This window comes from Atractosteus spatula, chromosome 2 (genome assembly GCF_055471065.1).
Source record: "Atractosteus spatula isolate fAtrSpa1 chromosome 2, fAtrSpa1.hap1, whole genome shotgun sequence".
NCBI lineage: Eukaryota > Metazoa > Chordata > Actinopteri > Semionotiformes > Lepisosteidae > Atractosteus > Atractosteus spatula.
The window spans coordinates 49,681,060-49,707,356 of NC_142707.1; the positions used below are offsets into that span (position 1 = coordinate 49,681,060).

The window sequence follows — 26,297 nt, forward strand, 5'->3', positions numbered from 1 at the left end:
ACCCATCGAGCATGCGCGCAGGGTCCCTAGCAGGCTCGTCCTCTCATTGGCTGATGTCAAAAAGGTAAGGCGTGGCCAGAATCCCAAGGAGCGCAGTCGCTGGCTCTGATAGGCGGAGACGGCTTTCAAGATCCCCGGGGGCGGGACTTGTTCAATTTGAGGGTTGTGGGAGGGCGGTGAATCTGAAGAAGCAGTGTGTTTAATGATTACAGAGTGAGATGGTGGCGAGGCATTCACTCCTCATATCTAAATCACTACATCGCACTGGGGCAGGGTCTCCTGTACTATACTGTTGTACTGGAAGATATCATGCACCCTGTTGAAAATAGTCGGGGGTTTGAATTCAAATTCAATAACAAGATTTAGTTTTTAGATTTATTGTAAAATTCCTTGCTTAAAATAAAAATCTTAAAATCTTCTTTGTTACTTTTATGTTTATTATTTATTATGTTTCATAATGTCCTTCTCAGTAGTAGGATTCAGGGCGTCTGAACAGCAGATGCAGACCGCTGTCATGAAGACACCAGTGAGAATGAGATGGAGCTCTGACAGGCCACTTCGCTCACACTGGGCTCCTCTCTCCAGTCTCCTCTCACTGAGGCCCAGTCCCGCTGGGCTCCTCTCTCCAGTCTCCTCTCACTGAGGCCCAGTCCTGCTGGAGGAGCGAGCACACTCTCACGCTGGGCTCCTCTCACTGAGGCCCAGTGTAACGTCTCATTGGGAAGGACAGCACCTCCTGCAGGGCAGCATCCCTGGTCATCTCACTGGGCCCTCTGCAAGACCTGGACACTGGATTTGCACACTGTGAACACAGGCATTCCGTAAGACCCGGACACTGGATTATACACACAGTTCACACTCTCCTGTGCGCATGGGCATTCTGTAGTCACGTAATTAGATTTAAAGAGTCCTAGAAAGTAACACAATCTTAGTTTATCGCTACAAACACACGACCAGTAAATACAGTGTGTTTCTTTTTTACTGCTTTAGACGAAATATATAATTCCGCAATGTGCAAGCAAACATTTGCCACACAAACGTATGTTGGGTGTTGGATACACGGACTGACTGACGCACGAGGAGTCTTCGGGTGGAAAGCCAACATATGTTTTTACAATACACTAAGAATTACAACATAGAAGGTAGATGAGTTACGAGGAAGTTTTGAGCTTCGTTTATGTCGTCAACAAGGCTGTAAAGATTAAGTCGCGGAAACCCCCTCCGCTGCTCCGACAGGCCATGCTGCGCGTCGCTCTCTTGATGACGCAGTACACGCGCCTCCAGCGTGGTGTTCGGGGACAGCGGCGTGTGTGAGCGAGGCACGGAACCCGACCCCGCAGGACATCACTGCTCCCAGGCGAGACTGCGGCCTGCGTGCCGGACGAGCGCCTTGCAGAGCGAAGACCGTTAAAGAGTAGGTGACAGCGGCCGTGGATTTGTACACGTAACTGCGCACAACGCCGAGGACTCGGAGGCGGTGTGCCGCGAGCAGCACCCTTCACGGAAACTCGGTCTGTGGAAGAAAGGTTCCTGCTGAACCAGGTCCTCTTGCCGCGGCGGGTGTGGGTTAATATCGCCCTTGCGCGGGGGTGCGCATCGGGTTGACCCTGTCGGCCGCGCGCCCTTGACCTCGAGACACGGGGGAACGTGACCCGGACGCGGGTGTCCGCTGCAGAGAGCGAGCTGGACTCGACCCGGGAGGGAAGGCGACGGCCGACACGAGTGGTCTAGCGCGTCAGGTTAACCCCCTCCCGTTCACGGGCTGGGCAGCCCTCGCCACCAAGCACAGGCAGGAAGTTCAGAATCGTAGTTCGTCTCTACCTCCGCGGGCCTGTGACGCCGCCTCAGCTCATTGCTCTGACCCCTGACCCTTGACTCTTGACCCCGCGGAGGCAGCTGGGATTGGCACGCTGTGGTGATGTGGGCGGCTCTGGGCCGGTCCTGGTGTGTCCGGTCCGCTGCAGGGCGTGCAAGCCGGCGCTGGGGCGGCGGATCCTCTGAGGCCCGGCGCCCGAGACCCTTTGGGACGGCGCCTGCGGGCCAGGGTGGGAACGGGGACGATGGCGGCAGTCCGGGCCCAGACGCCAGCGCTATCAGGTGGAGACCCGGGGCCAGACGGCGCCCCCTGTCCCCCCTGGAGAGGGTGAGCCGTCTGCTGCCCCAGGACGCCCTGGCGCAGGAGGTGTGGGAGCTGAGAGAGGCAGAAGGCAGGCAGGGGACGGGTGAGAAAGGGGGCGCAGGGGGGGCCCCTGGAGAATGGGCCAGTCGTGGGAAGGAGGGAGACACCCCGGGACCTGGGGAGTCTCAGGAGACGGGGGCAGAAGCTCTCGCTGGAGGGGGCCGTGTCCCTGCTGGGAGCGTCCTGCCTGGGGGCCCGCCCCTGCGCCCCGGCGAGCTGGTCCTGGCGGAGTTCCGGCGGAAGGGGCGCTTGGAGTTCCGGAAGATGTTCCTGCTGAGCGAGAGGGGCCGGCTGCAGTGTAACTGGGGGCTGGTCCCCCACAGCGAAGTCGTGGGGTGCCCCTCCGGAGCATTCGTCCCTTCTTCCATCGGTCACCCCCTGCTGCTGCGGCGCCCCAGCCTGGAGGAGTACGTGCTGCTGATGAGGAGAGGGCCGGCCATCGCCTACCCTAAGGTACGCCTCCTCCTGCCCCTGGGGTAAACTGTCTCCTGTACTTCTCCCACACTGGGCCTGTCTGTCTCTCTCTCCTGTACCTCTCCCACAGTGGGCCTCTCTGTCTGTCTCTCTCTCTCCTGTACCTCTCCCACACTGGGCCTGTCTGTCTCTCTCTCTTTCCTGTACCTCTCCCACAGTGGGCCTGTCTGTCTGTCTCTCTCCTGTACCTCTCTCACACTGGGCCTGTCTCTCTCTCCTGTACCTCTCCCACAGTGGGCCTGTCTGTCTGTCTGTCTGTCTGTCTGTCTGTCTCCTGTACCTCTCCCACACTGGGCATGTCTGTCTGTCTCTCTCCTGTACCTCTCCCACACTGGGCCTGTCTGTCTCTCCAGGACGTCAGTGCCATGCTGCTCATGATGGATGTGGGGGAGGGGGACAGTGTGCTGGAGGCCGGCTCGGGGTCAGGGGCCATGACACTCTTCCTGTCCCGCGCAGGTCAGCACTTCCTGTGTCTGTGTGTGCAGCTTCAGCACACTGTATTCTGAGTCAATAACTGTGTTCAGGTCAGTGCTCACTGTGTCGGTGTGTGAGTGTGTTCAGGTCTGTGCTCACTAGGTTGCTGGGTGTGTCTGTGTGCAGTGGGATCCAGGGGTAGTGTGCTGAGTCTGGAGGTGCGGGAGGATCACCACCGGAGGGCGCTGCTCAACTACCAGCGCTGGCGGGAATCCTGGGGTGTGGCTCGCGAGGAGGTGTGGCCTGATAATGTGGAGTTCATCAACAAGGACATAGAGGCTGCTGCCCCTCACCTTGAAGGAAGAAGCTTTCACTCAGTCAGTATAAACGCTCTTATATAATCTTAGTGTCCTACCCCTCTTTATCTGTCTCAGGTGTGCGTTCTACCCCCTCTCTAGCTGTCTCAGGTGTGTGTCCTACCTCCCCTCTCTACCTGTCTCAGGTGTGTGTCCTACCCCCTCTCTACCTGTCTCTGGTGTGTGTCCTACCCCCTCTCTACCTGTCTCTGGTCTGTGTCCTACCCCCTCTCTACCTGTCTCTGGTGTGTGTCCTACCCCTCTCTATCTGTCTCTTGTGTGTGTCCTACCCCCCTCTCTATCTGTCTCTTGTGTGTGTCCTACCCCCCTCTCTACCTGTCTCTGGTGTGTGTCCTACCCCCTCTCTACTTGTCTAAGGCGTGTGTCCTACCCCCCTCTCTACCTGTCTCTGGTGTGTGTCCTACCCACTCTCTATCTGTCTCTGGTGTGTGTCCTACCCCCCTCTCTACCTGTCTCTGGTGTGTGTCCTACCCCCTCTCTACTTGTCTAAGGCGTGTGTCCTACCCCCCTCTCTACCTGTCTCTGGTGTGTGTCCTACCCTCTCTCTACCTGTCTCTGGTGTGTGTCCTACCCCCTCTCTACTTGTCTAAGGCGTGTGTCCTACCCCCTTCTCTTCCTGTATGCAGGTCACATCTGTACTCAGATGTGTGCGGTGCCATATTCTTATCTGTATCAGGCGTATCCTGTGTCTGACTGAGTATAACTATACTGTAACTCCTCTGTTGATCTATTGGTAACTCCTCTGCTGATCTAACTGCGTACACCTGGGTAATAACTCCTCTGCTGGTCAGACTGTGTACACCTGGGTAATAACTCCTCTGCTGCTCAGACTGTGTACACCTGGGTAATAACTCCTCTGCAGATCTGACTGCGTACACCTGGGTAATAACTCCTCTGTTCCAGGTGGCTCTGGACATGCTGAATCCCCAGGTGGTGCTGCCCACTGTGCTCCCCCACCTGCGACAAGGAGCTGTGTGCGCAGTCTACCTGGCCAAGTGAGTGAGTACACAGTGCAGGAGCCACAAAGCACTGGTTGTCTTATTATTTGTAGCATTTATTTTCACTGTATGTGCACCTTCAAACATTTAATTTCATTTACATAAAATAAATAATTCCCGTTTTGAGTTTTTCTGCTAAAAATCTATGCACTGCAGTGTTACATAGTGCTGAGAGCACTGTGAAACAACTGATCTGTTTGCAGTAATTGTCATTCGCCCTCCGTCCTGCGGGGGCAGTATCACACAGGTGGTGGATCTGCTGGAGGGCGTGCGGCAGAGCGGGTTGCCTCTGCTGTGTGAGCGCGTCATCGAGGTCACGCACAGGGATTGGTTCCTTGCCCCAGCAATCAAGAAAGATGGTAGCCACGCCCCCAGAGTCTTCCCCTCTAGGGCCACAGATCACGGAGAGGAAGAGTTAGGCAGTGAGGAGGAGTCGGCGTCATGTGATCAGGAGGAAGGTAACCGCTAAAATACAAACAGCACAGAGGTCGACAGGAGGATTACTTAACAAGAGACAATGCTTGGGTTTAAGGCTGCAAGGCCTTTATCCTCATCAATTCATTATTGTTTGATCTGGATAGCATCAATTTAAGCTCCAAATCAGGCCTCTACTGTCTATACTTACAAAGTTTAGAGGACATCATTCCTAGAGTAAATTGCCTCTTGAGGTCTGTAACAATTGGGAGTACTAAGAGTTAATCATTTTAGGCTACAAACAAGAGGAGACCACTCAAACTATTTGTTTACTAACAGCTAATTAATATGAGAATCTCATATAGACACTTCTTGAAAGTATTCAAAATCCACAAAGTCACCCCGGAGCTTTCCTTCAGAGTGAACGGTGAAACATGAACCAGAGAACCCAAGTGGAAACTCAGTGTAACTGCTTTTTAAACTCCGAACACAAGGCAGGAGGCACCTCTTTACACAAAGGGTGGTGGGAGTGTGAGACACGCTAACCAGCCATGTAGTTGAAGCCTGGTTTCTTTCAAGAAACAGCTGGGTGAGATCCTGGTGTCAATTACCTACTAACTACCAAACAGGCCAAATGGGCTGGTTGGCTTCTCTTCTTTTCTTATGTTCTTAATTAGGTTCTGGTATTTTTTTTCTTCAAATGTAGGGGTTTATCAAGCTGAACCTGTTAGGTTTTCGGTGAACAGCTGTTACACAGGAGATGTTACAGTCAGTAGACACACCCCCTGCCCCAGGACACGTTAGAAATATCCTGGCAAGTGGTCGAAGCCCACCTGCCCCTGCTCAGCCGAGCCCAGGGGTGTGTCTGGCCCGGGGGACGTGTTCACTTGTGCTGTTTCACCTCCTGACCACAACACGCTGACTTGTGATCAGTGAAAGCCTGTCACTCACAGACCTGTTTGTAGCCAATTTGCTGTTGCACTATTGAAATAATAATAATAATAATAATAATAATAATTGCTTACACTTATATAGCGCTTTTCTGGACACTCCACTCAAAGCGCTTTACAGGTAATGGGTATCCCCTCCACCACCACCAATGTGCAGCATCCACCTGGCAGCAGTCATGGGTCCCACTGCTATATGGCTCCTTTTCTCCAGTTGGCAAGACTCATTTCTGAACGGATGGGATTGTGATGCCTCACTCCTGGTTTTGTTGCAGTGCTCAGTTACAGGTGCCGCCATTTTATCACATTTAAATATGAACTTCTTTCAACACTGTAGGACCAGACTGCCTGCATGAACCTAGAAACTTGAAGTTAAAACACTGCCGGTCCCTCTACTCCACATTACGTGGGATTTCCAGTTCTGAAGTTTCTGTGTTTTTCTGTGTGTGTTCTGCAGAGGAACTGGGCAGGCCGGACAGCAGGCCGGATGGGCCGGTGCCATACGTTGCCCGGCCCCATCATGAACAGGGCAGCCACACAGGTGAGCAGCTCTGAGGACAGGAGAGAGGAGTTCACTCCGCTTGGTTCTTTGAATAATCACACTTATTCAAGCAAAGAAAAGCTTTCAAAACAGAAGTATAACGGAGAGCTTGTCTGGGATTAGTAACTGGGATCAGGGCTGTAACAGTGGGTCTCTCTTTGATTGGGAACGTCAGGGCTAAACAGAGGGTCTCTCTGGGATTGGGAGCATCAGGGATATAATAGAGGATCTCTGTGTTTGGAATACATTAGGATTATAACAGCAAGTCTCTCTGGGATTGAGAACATCAGGACTGTACAGAGGGTCCCTGGGTTTGGAATACATTAGGATTGTAACGGAGGAACTCTGGGATTGGGAACATCTGTTTACTGGCTCCTAGGATAACCTGCTGACGAGAGGTCACATTGCAGTTGGACCTTTCCGTCTAAAAATATGAAGTGTGAAGTTATTTTGAGGGATGGATGAACTGAAGTCTTCACTAATGGTTTCATCTGTGAATATCAGCTTTCCTAGTGAAGCTGCGGAAGGTCGTGCCGAGGACCACCAGGGGGACTCCTGAGATTTCCTGCCCCAGAGACCAGGCCCAACTGGGGGGATCGGGAAGTACTGCGACCAGAGAGGCGGATTGTAACAGTCACACAGGACCGCCCTGAAGAGTGGGATTCAGCTGCCCCGCCCGTCTTTTTGTGTGTGCTAATAAAGATTTCATGTGGGAATCAAAAACTGTAGGCTGGGTTTTTACCATTTTTATTTTCCACTTTGTCACAGAGCCTCTTTACAGTGAGACCCCCCTATAAGGTGCTGTGCAGCATTACTGAGGGATCAGTGGGAAGGCACCCTTGGGAGATGCAGTATGTCAAGTCCTTATGAACTCGAACGTGAGCTGGGGTGAGGGGGTGTCTCTCGGAGGCCGAGGCTGCAAGACTGCTGGCTGCAGAAGAGACTAACAGCCGTCTTTCTGCTGCGAGTCTGGGGAAGCGGCTCCCTGTAGCTCGTGCCCTTCTGAAAGAGTGCAGGGAAAAGGTGAAAACACTGAGTGCCGTGCTAAACCGTGGTAGTAAAACCCCCAACCACAGGCTAATGTGAAGAACAGTGAAAGGTACGAGTGCGTCATCTTAACAATCATGTCTTCTCTAAAACATCCTGGAAACAGCCTCGATCAGGCTGTCACGTGAACGGTAATGACTCAAAGTGGCTGTGTGAGCTTTGACTTTTTGGCCAATGTTTCTCAACCGCATCTCCACCTAGCTCACAGAGTAGCACCCAGGAAATGGGCAGTGAGCCTCCCAAAAAACTCCCGCACACAGCACAGACACACGGGCACTTGGGGGACAGAATAGAGGGAAACGGGGCTTTTCTTCCTTTCCAGATGGGCCTTGGAGAAACAAGTTTTTGCGAGCAGTTTCAAGCGTGCCAGAGCCTCTGGAGAAGAGGGGTGGAGGTGGTGTGGTGGGGGAAGGTCTGAGAAGGGGCTCTGGCCAGCGAGGCAAGGGCCAGCTCTAGGACCTACTCCTCGTTGAACCAGTCCATGGAGGTGTCCTTCATCCCGATGCCACTGTCCAGCTCTTCCCCTGCGAGAGGAGAGCAGGGTTACAACAGAAGGAAGCTCCACAACCTCCTGTACCTCTCAGGTACCCCCAGCTACAAGAATGCCCCTGTGATTCAGATTGTCTATGGACGTCAGCACAGCTCATAGCAGCTGATCAGCATGACCAGCACCTGCCCTGAGTGCAAGGAAGTGACACACAAGAAGTGCAAGGCTCAGCTTTCAGCATGTGAACACACAGGACAGAACAGGCATGTCTGCCACAATGTTCCACACAAAACCAGCTAGGAAGCGGAGGACTGAGGCCCTGAATTGAAGTGGGTCAGGGGGGCACATCACACTACACATTGGCCTTCTGGGGAGGACTTGTGCTTACAGGGAACATCCAGGCGGGACGGCGGGGGGCTGCTGGTCTCGGTCCTCCTGCAGAGGTGCGTGCCCAGTGTGGCCGATGTGTCCTCGGTCCAGTCGAGGGATAGCGAGAAGGGCAGAGGAGAGGAGGTGGAGGAGGAAGAGGACAGCCCAAGCTCCAGGTAGCGCCTCCCATTGCCACACAAAGTACAGGGGGCTGGCGAGGCTGCAGGGCCACGGGGCAGAGGGGCGTCCTCTGGGCTCCCATACTGCCGCTGAGCACCGCTGTGGTGCTGCGCCCGCTCCCGCTGCCACAGGAAGTGAGAGGGCGCAATGGCCATCACCTGGCAACAGAAGAGCAGAGACAGAGGATGAGTTAGCAGAGGAGACAAGACAAGGCTCCAGTGTGGCGGGACAGGAGGGGATGAAGAAAAGGAATGAGGGAAAAAGTCAGTGTGGACAGAGAGCGAGAGGAGGGGAGAAGCCGTTCAAGTGGACAGAGAGCGAGAGGAGGGGAGAGGCGGGTCAGTGTGGACAGAGAGCGAGAGGAGGGGAGAAGCTGGTTGGTGTGGACAGAGAGCAAGAGGAGGGGAGAGGCCGTTCAAGTGGACAGAGAGCGAGAGGAAGGGAGAGGCCGGTGAGTGCGGACAGAGAGCGAGAGGAGGGGAGAGGAGGGTCAGTGTGGACAGAGAGCGAGAGGAGGGGAGAAGCTGGTTGGTGTGGACAGAGAGCAAGAGGAGGGGAGAGGCCGTTCAAGTGGACAGAGAGCGAGAGGAAGGGAGAGGCCGGTGAGTGCGGACAGAGAGCGAGAGGAGGGGAGAGGAGGGTCAGTGTGGACAGAGAGCGAGAGGAGGGGAGAAGCTGGTTGGTGTGGACAGAGAGCAAGAGGAGGGGAGAAGAGGGTCAGTGTGGACAAAGAGCGAGAGGAGGGGAGAAGCTGGTTGGTGTGGACAGAGAGCAAGAGGAGGGGAGAGGCCGTTCAAGTGGACAGAGAGCGAGAGGAAGGGAGAGGCCGGTGAGTGCGGACAGAGAGCGAGAGGAGGGGAGAGGAGGGTCAGTGTGGACAGAGAGCGAGAGGAGGGGAGAAGCTGGTTGGTGTGGACAGAGAGCAAGAGGAGGGGAGAGGCCGTTCAAGTGGACAGAGAGCGAGAGGAAGGGAGAGGCCGGTGAGTGCGGACAGAGAGCGAGAGGAGGGGAGAAGAGGGTCAGTGTGGACAGAGAGCGAGAGGAGGGGAGAGGCTGGTCAGTGTGGACAGAGAGCGAGAGGAGGGGAGAGGAGGGTCAGTGTGGACAGAGGGGGAGAGGCGGGTCAGGCGGACAGAGGGGGAGAGGAGGGGAGAGGAGGGTCAGTGTGGACAGAGAGCGAGAGGAGGGTCAGTGTGGACAGAGAGCAAGAGGAGGGGAGAGGCTGGTCAGTGTGGACAGAGAGCGAGAGGAGGGGAGAGGCCGGTCAGTGTGGACAGAGAGCGAGAGGAGGGTCAGGTGGACAGAGAGCGAGAGGAGGGGAGAGGCCGGTCAGTGTGGACAGAGAGCGAGAGGAGGGGAAAGGCCGGTCAGTGTGGACAGAGAGCGAGAGGAGGGGAGAGGCTGGTCAGTGTGGACAGAGAGGGAGAGGAGGGGAGAGGCCGGTCAGTGTGGACAGAGAGCGAGAGGAGGGGAGAGGCCGGTCAGTGTGGACAGAGAGCGAGAGGAGGGGAGAGGAGGGTCAGTGTGGACAGAGAGGGAGAGGAGGGGAGAGGCCGGTCAGTGTGGACAGAGAGGGAGAGGAGGGGAGAGGCCAGTCAGGTGGAAAGGGAGCAGGAAACAGTACCTCCTCACAGCAGCGGCGGCTCACTGCTGCCCGGTAGTCGATGCGGGCCCACAGCTCATCCCTGCGCTTGAGGAAGCCGGGGAAGCTCTTCCTCCAGCTCTTGCCTAGTGCCCAGGGGAAGATCTCATACTTGCTCTCCTCCTCATCCTCCTCCATGGTGTTGGCTAAGTACCTGCCGGGGGCACAGAGTGCGAGGTTACACAGTCTATTTCTTAACTTACGAGTCCATGGCCTGTGCAGAAAACAGCCTGTAAACATAGTCCCCCTTGTAGGTAGTGCAGCAAGGGGAATCCACATATAAACTCTGCCTGAGGATACAGGAGATCCAGAGAACCACTCTGTGTTAACCACCCTAACCACCCTAGAGGTCTACAGTACACTGCTCATTTAACTCTCTGTTGCACCCCTGTCGCAGTGGAAAATACTCACCCAGTTAATTCTGTTTTGCTGGTCGCACTCACTTCTTACCGGTGAGCCCATACAGTATTGACCGAGGTTACAAAGAATGTGTATAAAGTTTGGAATAAATGCTTTTCAAAGATCTCACCCTGATCTTTCAGAACTCACTGCCCAGCATGACTGTGAGGGTCTCTTCACACCACCTTTGACTCTCTCCTGAGTGTCCCCAGATGCACCCAATTCCCTCATTCACCCTGGGATTGTCACAACACCGCCCTCTTGTGGTTAAACCCCATTACTACAGACCTGGTTTGTCCACTCTGCTACACAGCCTTTCACATAAATATTACAGCTTCCCAGCAGACTGTCGGACTTACAGAGCAATGAAGAAGTTCATCCTTGTGTGCTCGCTGATGCGGAAACAAGCCCTCTTGAAGTAGACAAAGGTCATGGCCAGCAGGTACTGCAGAGAAAGACAGTGGTCCTACTCAGAGCGCTGAGAGACAGCAGTCCTACTCAGAGCACCGGAGGAGAAAGTGTCTTGGAAATCACCCTTTTTCCACAGGCAGGTTATCTTGAACAGAGGCAAGGCAAAAACTGGACATACATTTACCTGCAAGGTTTGAGGGAGCACCTTGTACTTGCCTTATCTGTAATTTTACAACAGCTGTCCATCCATAGAAAGTCCTGGACCAGGTCATCATCTGAAAAAAAAGCAGGAAATGGCCCCTTAGAGAAACAAGGAAATAAGCCATTTGTGATTTACCTGTTATACAATATAACCAAGTATCAGTTCAGAACACCTTAGCACGAAAGACCAATCAGCACTACCCTAACAGACACTTCAGCACCTTCGAAACCCCGTTCATATGATAATTGGTCCATCCTTCTCAGCCTGTCCTTGTTTCTGTGCTGAGTTTGCTCTGCTCTTGAAACGAAGTGGCCAAGGCTGTGTAACCCTCTGCTGACAGTACAGTCAGATGGAGTTTAACAGGGCAAGGTGAGAGTGAGGTCAAAGGGCTCGAGAGTGTCAGGAGGAGAGTTTGTCTGGGCAAGAGGACGAGAAAGTGTCAAGACAAGAAGATGAGAGTGTCAGAGCTCCATGAAGTCAGCCCTACTACAATCAGCACAAACAATGAAACCCCCCGCATTCATCAGTGCTGCGTTTGTGCTGGTTTGTGCTGTTGAATGTAGCGTTTGTGTTGCTTGTTTCCGAGATAAAGCATCTTGTTTTTTCATGGTCGCAACGCCACTCAGCCCCCCTGCAACATCATAGGAGAACCAAACAGGTCTCATTTGTTCATGAAGTGTTTGTGTCAGTTTGTGCCGTTGAAAGTAGCTTCCCAGCTACTTCAGTTCCCAAAACACAGCGCCTTCTTTTTTTGGGTGACCACATAACCATGTACAGTGACTTTGACCTCCAGTAACCCCATCTGTTGAGTTCAAGTACGCAGTAACAGGTGCGAGGATAACAGTGTTTGCAATTCTCTTTCCATTTGCCCAGGGAGGGAAGCGGTTGATTTTTGTATTTAATAACAGTATCTTCTGTGTGTAGGGGAATCAGCTGGAAATCTACTTTCCATGGTTCAAACGCAGCACTGACAAATGAGGTGGGTTTCATCTTTTGTGCTGTTTGTAGGGGGATCGACTTCAAGGAGCTGTGTGTCAGGGCAAGAGTATGAGAGAGTGAGAGTTTGTCTGTGTAAGGGGACAAGAAAGTGTTGGGCTGAGAGCATATCAGGCCGAGGGGGATGAGGAGCCGATGAGTCAGTGAGGGACAGAGAGAGAGAGGAAAAACCTGAAACACAACAGGTACGGATCCAGGCCAGCGCCAGGTTATGCGCAGCAGACTGAATGTGCTGTACGCCTCACCGAAGAGCCTGAAGAAGGCAGCCATCTCCTGGCGCTGGATGACCAGAGTGGGGCTCCAGGAGCGCTTGCCCTGGTCCCCCTCGCCGCAGCCCTCGCCCTCCTGCTGGATGGGCCTCTTCAGCTGCAGGCCCCTCCTGAGCTGCAGGGACCGGGCGGAGGCCTGCTGGACCCGCACTGTGACCGAGGGCGGCGTCTGGCAACAGGGGTGCGAGTGCTTCATCATGCTGCTCTGCAGAGACACATCGTCGGCAACACACAAAATAAGAAACTCTAGTGCTGGTGAGCGAGACGGGCCAGGGTGTGAGACACCGCACTGCCAGGGTCACGGACAAAATCTAAGGAGACGTATTAAGGCATCACAATCTCTCCACTCTCCGACACTCTCTGGAGCGTGGGTGCTCCGTTACTAACATGTACAGTGCTCAGACACTGGGATCATTTGCAGACACAGTACAGAGTCGCAGTGCAGATTCAGCAGACCTGGAATCTGGCACAGAGGCCTGCCTGCCCAGGAAACACCATTGCCTCTTCCTCTTCCACACGAACAAGCCGAAACAGGGTACACAAAAAAGAAGCACAGGTGCAGTAAGCAGATCCTGGGCCTACACGGTACACAAGAAGTCTCAGTGCGCTCTGTGAACATTACAGAAATACTCATACATGACTAAGTTCTAGATACACTGACCAGTACAGACACGTCACGTTTACAAGATCAAATCAAAAGCGTAACCAGGAGGCCACCTCAGAAACATACCCAGCTCCAAGTCGCAGAGTCAGGACTACATCCGACTCCACGCCTGTCTGAGTGAGTGACAGAAGAGAATCTGGAGGATCCCTCAGGCCCAGCAGGGAGCCAGGCTGTGTCTGTGCACTTCTCCACCGCGCCCCGCAGAGGCACAGGCCTCATGACTGCAGAGGGCCGCTCTCCTCCTCACTCGGCACAATACCCAGCCATCTCAGCCCCGCAGGAGTGTATCTGGGCTTTCACGAACAAGAAGAAAGACTCACGCTGTCTTCACGAGAACACAAGAGGACTGAGAGGAAGCCATTCAGCCCATCCAGTCTATTTGGTCATCGGCAGTTAGACAGATCCCAGGATCTCATCCATCTGTGTCTTGAAAGAAGCCAGGATTTGGGCTCCAACAACATGTCAGGGCAGCTTGTTCCACACTCCTGCAACCCTTCGTGTAAGGAAGTGCCTCCTGTCCTTTTTAAATGCGCATCCAGGTTGTTTCTACATGTGCCCTACTTTCTTAAGCAAACATAATAAACACTTCAGGTGGGTAGCTGAAGAAGAAGAATGGGTGCGAACACTGCTCCATTTGTAATGTACAGCGCTCGGACACTGGGATCGTTTACAGACACACCCGATGAAGGCTCCTTAGCCAAAACGTTGTGTTTTCTCTTCTCCTTTCAGCATGGAATAAACCTTTACTTGTTCCATAATAAACACGTGTTAAGCCATTATGGTCTGTCTGCCATATCTGAGTTAGACCTAGTTTAATACCTGAATTGAAATATAAAATTTGCAGAGCGAGGCAGTCAGGCTTTCTGGTGAAGTACTCAAGACACAGGGTGCGACTTCAGATGTCTCTCCAGAAGCCTGTGGCCTTGGGTGCGAGGGGTTAATTAAGGGGTGTTACTTATACACCTTGATGAAGGAGCTGTGCACAACCTGCTGTCGAAAGGGGTTTGGTTTTGAGACCCTACAAGCATGTGCGTGTTAAAAACACGAAGACAACAGCTTTATTGGAAAATATCGAAACACAAATAACTGCTCTAAAGAGGAAGTTCAGTTCCACTGTCACGGTGAGAATGACTACATTCGGGCCGCTCCGAAACCAGCCACCTCAATCGATTAATATCGAAACCTCAGAGAAACTGGAGACAGATTTATCTTCGAGATACCTGATATGTATCTTCGCCATCGTTCACTCTCCAATTTAAAACTTATTTTTATTCGTTTGGTTTATCCTTCGTCACTTATTTCAAAGTCCCCGGTAAACATTCGCTCGCCGTGTAAACATTTCGACTGTCGACCTTGTATCACTCGGTCGGTTTGTCAAAAACTGTGTTGAGAGATTTATACACGAATATCTGATGTTTTATTTTTACCTGACCGAGTTTTCGAGTCCGGACACTTTCACCTCCTCCTCGGCGGAGGTCGAGATTATGGCCTTCGGCGTCGCCCAGGTCAAACCACACCGCCAAGACTAGCGGCAACTATGCCGAGGTAATTATATTAAAGAAGGTTGTAGTAAATCGATAAATAAAACAAACTTAAGTAATGAATAAATATAAATAAACTGCGGTCCTCGAGCGTCAGAGCACACACCCGCAGCGCGCGCCACGGCGAAGAGGAGGAGCGCGCGAACGCGGAGGGGGAGGGGGAGATGTCGGTATTATTGAACATTTATTTTTAATTACTCGATTTAATTACAAGTATATGGTACATACGTTTTAATGTACTATACTCGATTTAATTACAAGTATATAGTACATAAATCTAATCTACCATGTTATAATTTGAACAAGTAAAGGGTTATTCCATGCTGAAAAGAGAAGAAAAGAAAAACAACGTTTGGACTGTGGCGCTCTTCTTCGGGTGTGCCACATGACGACGCAGCTACCTAATTGAACTATGTTATAACTGGGTTTTGATTTCGCAGTAGTAGTGTAATCTGTCTCTAAAGCCAGTCAGTTTAGGACAGTCCCTTAATATTTGTATCAGTCTCCTCACAGTCTTCTCTGTTCAAGACTGAAGAGACTCAGTTCCTTCAGCCTGTCATTGTATGACAGTCCCTTAATACTTGTATCAGGTCTCCTCACAGTCTTCTCTGTTCAAGACTGAAGAGACTCAGTTCCTTCAGCCTGTCAGTGTAGGACTGTCCCTTAATATTTGTATCAGGTCTCCTCACAGTCTTCTCTGTTCGAAACTAAAGAGACTCTGTTCCTTCAGCCTGTCAGTGTAAGATAGTCCCTTAATACTTGTATCAGGTCTCCTTTCCGTCTTCTCTGTTCAAAACTAAGAGACTCAGTTCCTTCAGTCTGTCAGTGTAGGACAGTCCCTTAATACTTGTATCAGGTCTCCTCACAGTCTTCTCTGTTCAAGACTAAAGAGACTCCGTTCCTTCAGTCTGTCAGCGTATGATAGTCCCTTAATACTTGTATCAGGTCTCCTTTCAGTCTTCTCTGTTCAAGACTGAAGAGACTCAGTTCCTTCAGCCTCTCAGTATAGGACAGTGCCTTAATACGTATATCAGGTCTCCTCTTAGTCCTCTGTTCAAGACTGAAGGGACTCAGTCCCTGAAGCCCCAAAATGTATCAGGCTGGTTTTCTCTGGTCTGATTCCAGATCAACAATATATTTTTTATAAAATGGTGACCAAAATCATTCTAAATACATATTCTAAATGAGGTTTAACTGGTGCTGAAAATTGCCCCTGGTGTCTGTTTGTGTGTGCCCTGCGATGGACTGGTGTGCCGTCCAGGGCGTACTGTGTCTTGTGTCCTTTGCTTGCTGAGACAGGCTCTGGCTCTCCTGTGAATCTGAATTGGAAGGAGCGGTTTGAAAATGGACAGATGGATGAAAGGCAAACTAGAATGATCGCAAAACCGATCTGCACAAGATCGCAGAACTCTTCCTGACACAGTGTCTGGACCTGAGCTTTTCCTTGCACTAATTCTCCTGAACTGCCTACACACCTCTGCTGTGGCCATTGTAACAAACTCTCTGGATACTGAGAGATCAGCACTATGAGACGTCTGGCAGTTTTAATTCAAAACGGGTATAAAATACATTGAAATCATTTGCCAACTGTTGTCCATGCATGCTGTTGAACACAGGACAGTATGAGTATTGGAAACATCAGTCCGGTTAATTGTAATAAGTTGGGAAAATTAGTGAGAATAAGCACCAAAATCAATGGGGCAAATCAACTTAAATATCCTCTACAAACGGAGGGTTGTAAAGAAGGTCAAGAGCATTTTGGAGCGTGTGTCTCACCCCCCTTACACTACTCCAATTCAGAGATACTTCTCTGTCCCCAGGAATAACAGTGCCAGACTCATCCACTCTCAAACAGCGTAAAGTAACTCTCTGTAACACTGTCGTACTGTCTGCTCTTTTGGTACTGTGTGTCTGTCCTTGTACTGTTGGATTGGACTGTGCCGTAAAGCATATTTCCCCCAGAGGACAATATACTGTAGCTTGAATTGAATTGAACTGAAGTGCTGGTACAGTTTCAGCTGAGAGTAATTCCAGACCAAGAAAATGCAGAATTTCTAATTCCCTTCCCGAATCTTCCCTCACAAAAAAAAGAGTAAAACTAAAGGACAGAGAGACCGAAGACACAAAAAAATACCAATTCCACTTAACGGTCTCTAGAAAGTCAACAAAAGAGGAAATCAAGGTTTCACCTGAGTGATGAAAATTAGCAACCGACTGAGGTCAAGGGTCCAGAAGGGAGATTCTGGAAGGGAGTCTTCAAATGGAAATGGTTGCCAGGTTACTTAATGGGGACTCCTCTGCCAAGTGTGGATCACTGTTTCTCCAGCTCCAGCACCTGCCTCACCTCTCTGATCTACTGGACAACAGTGGGTGGGGCAGCTGGCTTCCGAGCCTAGAGGATAAGGCGCCTTGCGGGTTGATGTGAGAGTCAGGCTGCCAGCTTGTACTTCTGGCAGGGGGGGTGTCCAGGAGCCAACAATGCCAATACAAGGAGTGTGGTCCATTTCAAGATGAGCAGGAGGAAAGAAAATATCCAAAGAAATGAACCAGCAGAGGACATGAGTATGAGAGTCGCAGGGGTTCGCCCGCCTCTGTCACGTCAGCTCCGGACTGAGAGAAGTCGTAGCAAGCTCAGACTTCGACACGTGGAAGGGGTAGGTCATTTTAAACTGGATGAGGGCACAGATGGAGGAAGGGCGAGCCTGGATTAAAATAGACTCTCACCAGCCCTTTAGTGTAACGGAAGAAACAATGAATGATAAAACCTCAGATATTAAACCTTTGTCATCGGGGAGAGCTCAAGAAGAGGATCTCTGTCAGTTTTGGGGGGAAGCGAAGGAAATGGGGGTGTGCAAAGTGCCAGGTTGTAAATAAAGAAGGCAGATTGGGGTGGATTATATTTCTTTCTTAGGTGTTCACCGGTGTTTCACCGGCGGAGCGGTGGCTCTGTGGCCAAGGATCTGCGCCTGTGGCTGGAAGGTTGCCGGTTCGAATCCTGCAGCCAGCAGAGCAATCCTACTCCGTTGGGCCCCTGAGCAAGGCCCTTAACCCCAACTGCTCCAGGGGTGCTGTACAATGACTGACCCTGCGCTCTGACCCCAAGCTTCTCTCCCTGTCTGTGTGCCTCATGGAAAGCAAGCTGGGGTATGTGAAAAGACAAATTCCTAATACAAGAAACTGTATAGGGTTAATAAAGTGATGTTATAAATGACATACAATGTTGTTTTCAGACAGACCTTGAGTCGTCACAGCCCTGTTTGTGTTGAGGGATGTCTGGTGACTGAGCGAAGGGAGACACGTGATGGGTGTGAACAGGACAGCTAGGAGAGAGACTCTGAACCCGAGTGCAGAGGGGCTGTGGCACCGGGGGGCTCTGAACTGGGGTAGAGAAGAGCACAGCACAGCCACAGGGATGGAGATGTGCAAGAGTTATTTTCAGATTTTAGTCAGGCAAGATCTGACTCTTGTGACTGAGCTGGGTGTCGGTGTAAAAGGTTCTTGATAGTTGCTGCTCAGCAACAAAACTAAAAATTAGGCACAACCATGCCACCCTCCTTTTTTTGGTCTTTGTAAAAACTCCTTACAAACGTGGGGTTTTATAATTCCACCTGGACTGTGAAAGTATTTGATCAAGATTTTTAGAAGAAATCTTTGGAATAGATATTTGGAATAGACACTGAAAAAGATCTAAGACTGGGAAGCACAGTCAGCCTAACTGTACTGATTGTACCTGTGACAGACGAGGGCGGGCGGAGCACCTGCTGAGACCTTAACTGCGAGGAGGGGAGAGGGAGATGCTGTAACTGTGACTGCTGGGTAGGATATGGAGGTATCAGCCGGGGTGCCTGATGAGGGCATCGGGTACAGCAGAGACCAGTGGCAGATAACAAGATTGTGGCTCAAAGCCACAAGCACTTCAAATCAGTAAATGGACTGAAACAATAGTGTAGTCTATGAAATGGAATGGACAACACATAGAATAAGGAACCAGAATAAGCTATTTGAAGGTAGATGGGAGAAATTAGAAAGAGTAATATGATGTGAATTATTATTAGTAGTAATAGTAGAAGTAGTAGCACTAGTACTATTTATGTGGGGACAGTGTACAGCAAAAACTTGCTTGCGAGGAGTGGTTTCTCTTTACTTCTGTAGGTGTCAGGGAATGACATAACTATCGCATCTGAAGGATGTCTGTGGTGTCAAAGTCAGGGCGTTAAAAACCGGGTTCACCTTTACAAACAGATGTAACGATACCGGAGTGCAATGTAATATAGTATTTAATGTGTCACCCAAGGAAACTGTTCCCACTGAAAGTCAAAGGCACAGTAAGGATGCCTGCAGGAGTGAGTCAATAGTAATAATAACAATTATTATCCACTCAAAGCGCTTTACAGGTAATAGGGACTCCCCTCCACCACCAGCAGTGTGCAGCCCCACCTGGATGATGTGACAGCAGCCATAGTGCGCCAGTACACTCACCACACACCAGCTCTCAGTGGGGAGGAGAGCAGAGTAATGAAGCCAATTCATAGTTGGGATTATTAGGAGGCCATGATTGGTAAGGGACAATGGGAAATTTTGGCCAGGACGCCAGGGTTACACCCCTACTCTTTTCGAGAAACACCCTGGGGTTTTTAAAGACCACAGAGAGTCAGGAGCTCAGTTTTACGTCTCATCTGAAGGACGGCGCCTGTTTACAGTATAGTGTCCCCATCACTACACTGGGGCATTAGGACCCACATGGACCACAGGGTGAGTGCCCCCTGCTGGCCCCACTAACACCTCCTCCAGCAGCAACCTTAGTTTTTCCCAGGAGTCTCCCATCCAGGTACTGACAAGGCTCACACCTGCTGAGCTTCAGTGGGCTGCCAGCTGTGAGCTGCAGAGTGACATAGCTGCTGGTGACATATCACCCTGTAATGATATTGTCAGTATAAAGACACACACCAGTGGCTGTTTAGAGACCTCCACCACTAAAAAATAAATCACACAAATACAGGCACCCCGATGACACTAGATTACAAAGACAGCAGTAATTTTCAAAAACATACATTAATAACCCAGGAAGCATTACAGAGGATTTTATCATACAAAGCCAAGTCACACAAAGTCCAATAGAAATAGAGTCACATTTGTTCCTTTCTGAGGAACAGTGGCTGACTTTAGTGCCTTCAGAGAAGGTACTTTGTTAAAAACACAAGAACATGTTTTTGCAGGAACAATCCCATGTTCAAGTACCACAGTACAGCAAGCGTAGCAAAAAATGTTCCTGGAAGACCAATCTGAAAACATGGATACTGTGGTCAGACGTTCTGTAAAGGGACTGTCCTCATCACTCCTGGAAACACACAGCCCTGGCTTTTTAGGTTGTTCACAGAGGGCAGGTAGAGCATTTTTGTGACATTTTAAACGCTAGACCATTCAGAAGACTTGAAAGAGAGAAATCAGAAGAATAAATGACAAATGTCAGACCTTACAAATTAGATAATGAGCTTTTAGGAAAGGCAGAAATGAAATCTTTGGCTGCTGTCAACTGAAACAAGGCAGTGGTTCAAGCTCATCCACTCTGAAGAGAATTCAATCTGAACATCCAGCCAATAAGGTACTTGACAGTGATGAACTCACTGCACTTCGAAGTTTGAAACATACACTTGAAAATGAAGATAACACAAGCAGATATATGAAGGGATTTATTCAAATTATACCAGCTGTGCCGTTAAAAGTGGAATGTTTCACGAATCGGATATTCGACTGTGGCAAGACTTGTCATTTGCCAGTCCAGCATCCTGGGATGTAACCAGCAGAACAGTTTCCTCAGATCTGGCCAAGAAAAAAAGAGTATTATGAGGTGCTTATAGGCAGCCTTTTCCTACCACATACAGTTGTGCCCATAGCTTTTATGGTAAGTGAGGAGCATACCCAAAGTGCTGTTGAGCAACTTTTGAACAGCTAGTAGACACCAAGAACAGAACATTTTCAGACATAATACATCAGCTTTCCAAAACAATAGCGGTCACTGCATAGTGTTGCTCACTATGCTCCATAGTGTTTTCAACGGGGGACGCTATGGAAAGCTATCTCAAAAGGTGTTGGAAATTGTCAATGGGACTGTACAGGACCATGAATCAATACTGAGTATAATTATGGCTTGTAAAAGTCATGTTATGAGGCAAGCTAATGAGCTGTGTAAAAAGCAGTACAGTGGAAAGCATCACAGATAGAATGGTGTCACTGTTGTGCACTGGACAGGAAATTAGAATTTAAGCTGATGACCAATCCATCATAACACAGCGGACACACAGCACTGCAGATGAAACAAATGTCATATTTGATATTTTAGAGAAAGAGGTGGCATCAGTCAGAAACGTATGTTTGTGAACCTCTTCACCCACAGTTGGCACTGCAGCACAAACAGACCGAGAGCCCTTAGACAGTCAGTGTACATCTCGACTCTGTCACCTAGTACAGCTGCCTGAGTGACAGAGAGACAGACTGCGTACTACACAATACATTCAAGAACCTGGTAGAATCAGGACTTCTAACACTGTAACTGTAGAGGCAGAACTGGGTGAAATCGATATAGACGTTTACATTAGAAGGTAACAGTATACTAGAGATTTTCTTGAAAGACGTATAGCTGCCAAAATTCTAGAACATCCTTCTCTCTCCGTTCAGACCATGAATCCACTCACAAAAAGTGCCAGGGTATTCAGATTCCACAGACCTGGTTCTGTGATGAAAATCACAATATAATCCACAGTTTTATGATGAGTCGCAGAATTAAACTAACCTGAGACCATTTTTGCTACTTACAATTTACTTTCATTTGAAAACCTGCATGATTTTAGCATTACTGTAAGAGACATTCTTGTAATCATTAATGCAGTGCTATGAGAAATCTATAGAGATGTAGAGATACAGTAGGCTTTTATTAGTGTGACCATTACTCAGTCTATAGCTGGGGTACGTCTGGGTGATATACTGTAAATATACTAAGGGCTCAATGACAGAATCATTGATCCTTACTTGTCAAAATGGAAAACAAAAAAAAACAACATTAGTACTTCACTCTACCTTTGCTAGTCAGTGCTTATAGTTTTCCCCAAAAAAGTTGCTATCACATCTTCCAAAAATAAAAAAAATGATAAAGTTCAAGAGATTAATAATTCCTGTAAGTGTAACTTCATCACACTTTCAGGTACAGTATAATATACTAGAAATGTAAATATTTTCCCAAACAGGCTGATGGACGTATCTGTGGACTGTATGTTGAAAGAATATTTTAATGGGGGGTAACTACCTTGTACAGTATGTGATACAGTAACCATGAGACAGACTGTTACCGATGAGCTGTGATGGCCATCTCGACAGCTCAGAATTACAAGGAATGGGCCCTGTGCAGATTCCAAGAGTCAAGGAAGACCAAAGTCCACAATAAAACACAATCTTGAGACAGGCCACAGCCCAGAACCGGGCAGGCAGTTCAGGAAGACAATGGTGTGACAATCAGCAACCAAAGTCTTGAAACAGGGCAAAGTTTAAAACCAGGTAAGTCATCCAGGGAGAATCAACAAGACACCAGGAGCAGGGAACAGAAGACAGGGAAAATCCAAAAGCCATGAGATCATAAATAGAGAACAAAAACAAAGAATAAGTGAAGTAGTGAAGGACAAAAGAGGAAAATACTCTAAACGGGTAGAAAACTCAAAAACTCAGGATGTGGAGCTCAACAGAGAGATGAACAACACAGAGCACTGCATCCTCCGAGAGCTGGGTTTCTACAGGCCTGAGGAGGGAAGGCGTGGAGCCCTAGGGACACTGGGCAGTCAGGCACCTGCCAGATCTGCGTCTGCGGCGCAGCTGGAACAGCAACCCGAGCTTGGGGTGCCCCCTGGTGGCGAGATGGTGGATCTGTAACATGATCTAGCCACTGGCGATGCTCTGACCATTCAGATCTTGAGAAGTCAATCTTTTTCTTTTGTAGGTCAGGTCTCTACTTTTGGCTTATTGCATTTCCTGCAGATTGTTTTAACTGAAGATTCTTTTCATCTCTTAGGAATCTGTACACATGGAGATTTACTGTAGGGGATGTGTATCTTATATCTCTCAAATATGACACTGTATGTGTTTACTCTAGAGGAAGGGGCAGCTGCAGACACCTAGAGGTTTCCTTGCAGTTAAATGAGGTTTTTCCTCCCCCTGTGCTGTGCAGCATATTTTCTATGTATCCAAAAGAGAATAATCTTAATATTTAAAGTGGCAGTAGGATGCTGTGTGAGTATTTCAACAGGCATAATTATAAGCCTAATCTGATTTAAGAAATCATTTTCTGTTTATGTAGATATTAGAGAGTGCAGGTATACAGTGCACTGTGCCAATCTGGCAACAGGTCCTTGTCCAAAAACACCAGCAACATTAACAAAGACACATATTTGACAAAACCAAGGTAAATTTCCTATTCATTGTGGGTCTGTACATTAGATTTTATCCACCTTTGGAGAAGCACACATTGTAGATAGGCAACCTCTAAAAACAAGACTTGTTTTGTGTACGACTACACCACCTAGCACTTATAAGGGTGCTGGGCCCCTCTGTAACTTCCCACAGGTTCTTATTAAAACCTCCAGAATCACCAGTGCATCCACAGACCAGACATTATTGTATTTCAGTCTGTCACTCTATCCATCACACACGACAGAGCAGTACAAGCAAACCCCGCAGAGCTCAGGTACTGACATACAGCCCCAATGAGGAGACCAGCAGCCGTTTTCTGTGAAACCAGCTCTGGTCAGGGACCTGATGAGGCTCCTTCCATCACACCAAGGAGCAGGAATGAAACTCAGTGTGCTCCTTCGGGGCTCTTGGGCAACCTCCCCAGTCCTGGCCTTCCTGAGCAACACGGTTCCCTCGAACCCTAACCCTAACCCACCTTCATTTCCCAGAGTCCGATGTCAGACAGGGGCGGAGGAAGATGATGCAGGAGCCTTCCTCAGCTGCTCCCTGTAGAGTCCCTGGTGTCCGCATCCTCTCCTGGGTCCAACCAGCGCGATCTGTCCCACCACGCTTCTTCCTGAAGGATCCCTTCTGCTCTGACTGGGGGTTTAATCCCTTCCTCTTCCCCAGGGAGGAGTCTTCAGTGTTTCCTACCCAGAGTAGGCCAGGTGTGCTGATGCATCGTTCCATCACTTCCTGTTCTCGCAAACAGAGGCCCAGTCAAACCAGTTCAGCAACACCATACGCTGCCTGCTGCACGGTGTGGTAATCTTTTAGTGTCTGTGTCGAGAGGGCCTTCGATCAGTGCGGGAACTCCAAGAACAGGGCATCAAACTGAATCAGCTCCAGGGTGAAACTGACCCATCAAGGCAATTCACACCCACACAGCCTTCGACACCTGGTGTCCACACCCGGACTTTCCAATCTGTGGTCAATGTTCACTGTCCAGCAGTGCACTGGATCAGCTTTTCCAAGAGGTGATCCACAAGACCAACAATATTACTAATGTATTAGTAATTAGTAAAATTACTACCAATATATTAGTAATGCTTTTCCGGACAGAAAAATGCTTCGCAGGTAATGGGGACTCTCCTCCACCACCAGCAGTGTGCAGCCCCACCTGGATGATGCGACGGCAGCCATAGTGCACCAGTACACTCACCACACACCAGCTCTCAGTGGGGAGGAGAGCAGAGTGATGAAACCAGTTCAGAGATGGGGATTATTAGGAGGCCATGATTGGTAAGGGCCAATAGGAAATTTGGTCAGGAAACGGGTTACATCTCTACTCTTTACAAGAAACACCCTGGGTTTTTAAAAGACTATAGAGAGTCAGGACCTCGGTTTTACATCTCATCCGAAGGACGATGCCTTTTTACAGTATAGTGTCCCCGTCACTATACTGGGGCATTAGGACTCACATGGACCACAGGGTGAGCGCCCCCTGCTGGTCCCACTAATACCTCTTCCAGCAGCAACCTTAGTTTTTCCCAGGAGTCTCCCATCCAGGTACTGACCAGGCTCACACCTGCTGAGTTTCAGTGGGCTGCCAGCTGTGAGCTGTAGGGTGATATAGCTGCTGGCTGCAACTGAAATGAAGAAAGGAGATATGCTATTAGCTGAGGGTCTCAACATCCCATGTTACCCCACTTTTGATAGTGCACACATTTTGTTTAGTCTGTTAATATTGTTAAATATATTGATTGTATTAAAATGCAAAAGGGATTTGTTTTTCATTGCATAACATTTTATATAGAAGCGTTAAAAGCTTACGCATCAATCCACGTTGAATTGAATAACAAATTTACAAGAAAAACAGACAATTTACCGAACTAGGAATGAAAGAAACGTGCTGCATTAATAAAAATACGTAATAAGCTTAGGTTTGTCAAACGCAGGGATCAGTGGAGATGAATCTGCAATCCAAAACAAGCCTTTACAAAGTCCGAAGAATTTTCAAGAAATGACAAGTCACCTCTGAAATAACTCAGCAGCTCCGACTTGCGTGATGCTGCCGTACTGTTCACGTGATCCTGTCCTGGCTTCAGGACTTGGCCTTTGAAATTCAACCGTTTACAAACACTTCCGGCTCTTTCACGTTGCTAAACGTCGCTAGTTTCACGCTGCTATCAGTGAGACATGTAAGAGTCTGAGCACAGATCCCCTGCCAGCTCTGAAATGCCTTTATTCAGCGAGGCAGCGCTCACAGACGCTGCCGGTCCCTTCATTAACTCGTGATGATGTCGATTTTTGGGAGTGTCTCAACGTCGCCCTCTGGTGGCTCATTCCCGTTTATTCATTCCCCATTCGGCTTCCTGTAACAGCTGGATTTACTAACAGCTGTACGTATATACTGTATAGTGATTTCGACACTTGCTTTGACACCAAATGATGTTTTTAATGTGCTCCCTGGCTGCCAAAATGTTTTGTTTGTTTGTTTGTTTGTACCGATTAAGTCAACGTTCAGTCAGCTCTTCCGGATAAAAGGAGCCTTTAATATCACCAGCATAGTCTGGCAGTTTGTAATAAGATCTCAGTACAGGGATCCTCTATTTGACAATGGAAATCTCATCTATAAAGCTCTGCTCATATTCCTTTTCACACCTCCTCTTTGTTTTGGACACCCTTCTTAGATGTAATCTTCCAGGGTTTTCTCTCGGGGTGCTTGGAGTCTCCAGACCTTAAAGAAGTTGCCAGGAGTGACTGAAGCCAGTTCAGCTTGACAGTTCTGTGGTAGCCCTGATTCTAAGAGCAAAACAAGTTCAGCCAGTACATCTATGTACCAGAATGTGTTTTGTGTGTGAAGTACCTCCACATGTTCACTGTAATAATTTAATTGAACCTGTCTACGAGGCTCGAGCTCGCAGCACTGGCAATCACAAAACGCTCAGCTGTTTTACATTTGAGAAAATGTTGGGAGGCCCTGTTGACAATTTTTTCCCCTCGCCTGTCCGTAGTTTTCTAGGTGAACAGGCCTCTTGGAATATATTTCGGAAAGCTCTGGTCACTGTTTCTCTGGACCTGGCCTTCAATGGTGCAGCCCAGGCATATTTAGATGCCATGTCCACACATGTTAGCATGTGAATGGAACTCTTCCTCGACCTGGAATACCCTCGCATGTCCAGTGAATCAGCCAGCAAGCTCTGTCATTGGGTCTGGCCTGGACCCTCTGGAGGTAGTGGCTGAGAGGACAATGGTGTCCAAACTAGAGGCCATCATGGACAACGTCTCCCATCCCCTCTATGACAGGCTT

General features: G+C 49.4%; 2 protein-coding genes across 3 annotated transcripts; one reads left to right on the top strand and one right to left on the bottom strand.

Annotated features, from left to right (window-relative positions):
• Nucleotides 1-367: 367 nt before the first annotated feature.
• trmt61b (tRNA methyltransferase 61B) lies at nucleotides 368-7,067 on the top strand. Of its 2 annotated transcripts, none has more exons than XM_088909660.1 (7): nucleotides 368-2,632; nucleotides 3,007-3,109; nucleotides 3,230-3,444; nucleotides 4,348-4,439; nucleotides 4,680-4,900; nucleotides 6,261-6,344; nucleotides 6,849-7,067. In XM_088909660.1, exons 1-7 carry the CDS (start codon nucleotides 1,919-1,921, stop codon nucleotides 6,995-6,997), a joined length of 1,578 nt encoding a protein of 525 aa, XP_088765786.1. In that variant the 5' UTR covers nucleotides 368-1,918; the 3' UTR covers nucleotides 6,998-7,067. The 2 variants fall into 2 exon arrangements, with proteins under 2 accessions (XP_088765786.1, XP_088765787.1); XM_088909661.1 differs by having other exon boundaries at nucleotides 3,254-3,444.
• A 6-nt stretch (nucleotides 7,068-7,073) lies between these two features.
• On the bottom strand, nucleotides 7,074-24,474 carry spdya (speedy/RINGO cell cycle regulator family member A). The gene is made up of 7 exons (XM_088909670.1): nucleotides 23,481-24,474; nucleotides 12,323-12,551; nucleotides 11,096-11,154; nucleotides 10,828-10,913; nucleotides 10,052-10,223; nucleotides 8,267-8,585; nucleotides 7,074-7,915 (listed from the first exon to the last, which is right to left on the bottom strand). Exons 1-7 carry the CDS (start codon nucleotides 23,484-23,486, stop codon nucleotides 7,851-7,853), a joined length of 936 nt encoding a protein of 311 aa, XP_088765796.1. The 5' UTR covers nucleotides 23,487-24,474; the 3' UTR covers nucleotides 7,074-7,850.
• Nucleotides 24,475-26,297: the final 1,823 nt, after the last annotated feature.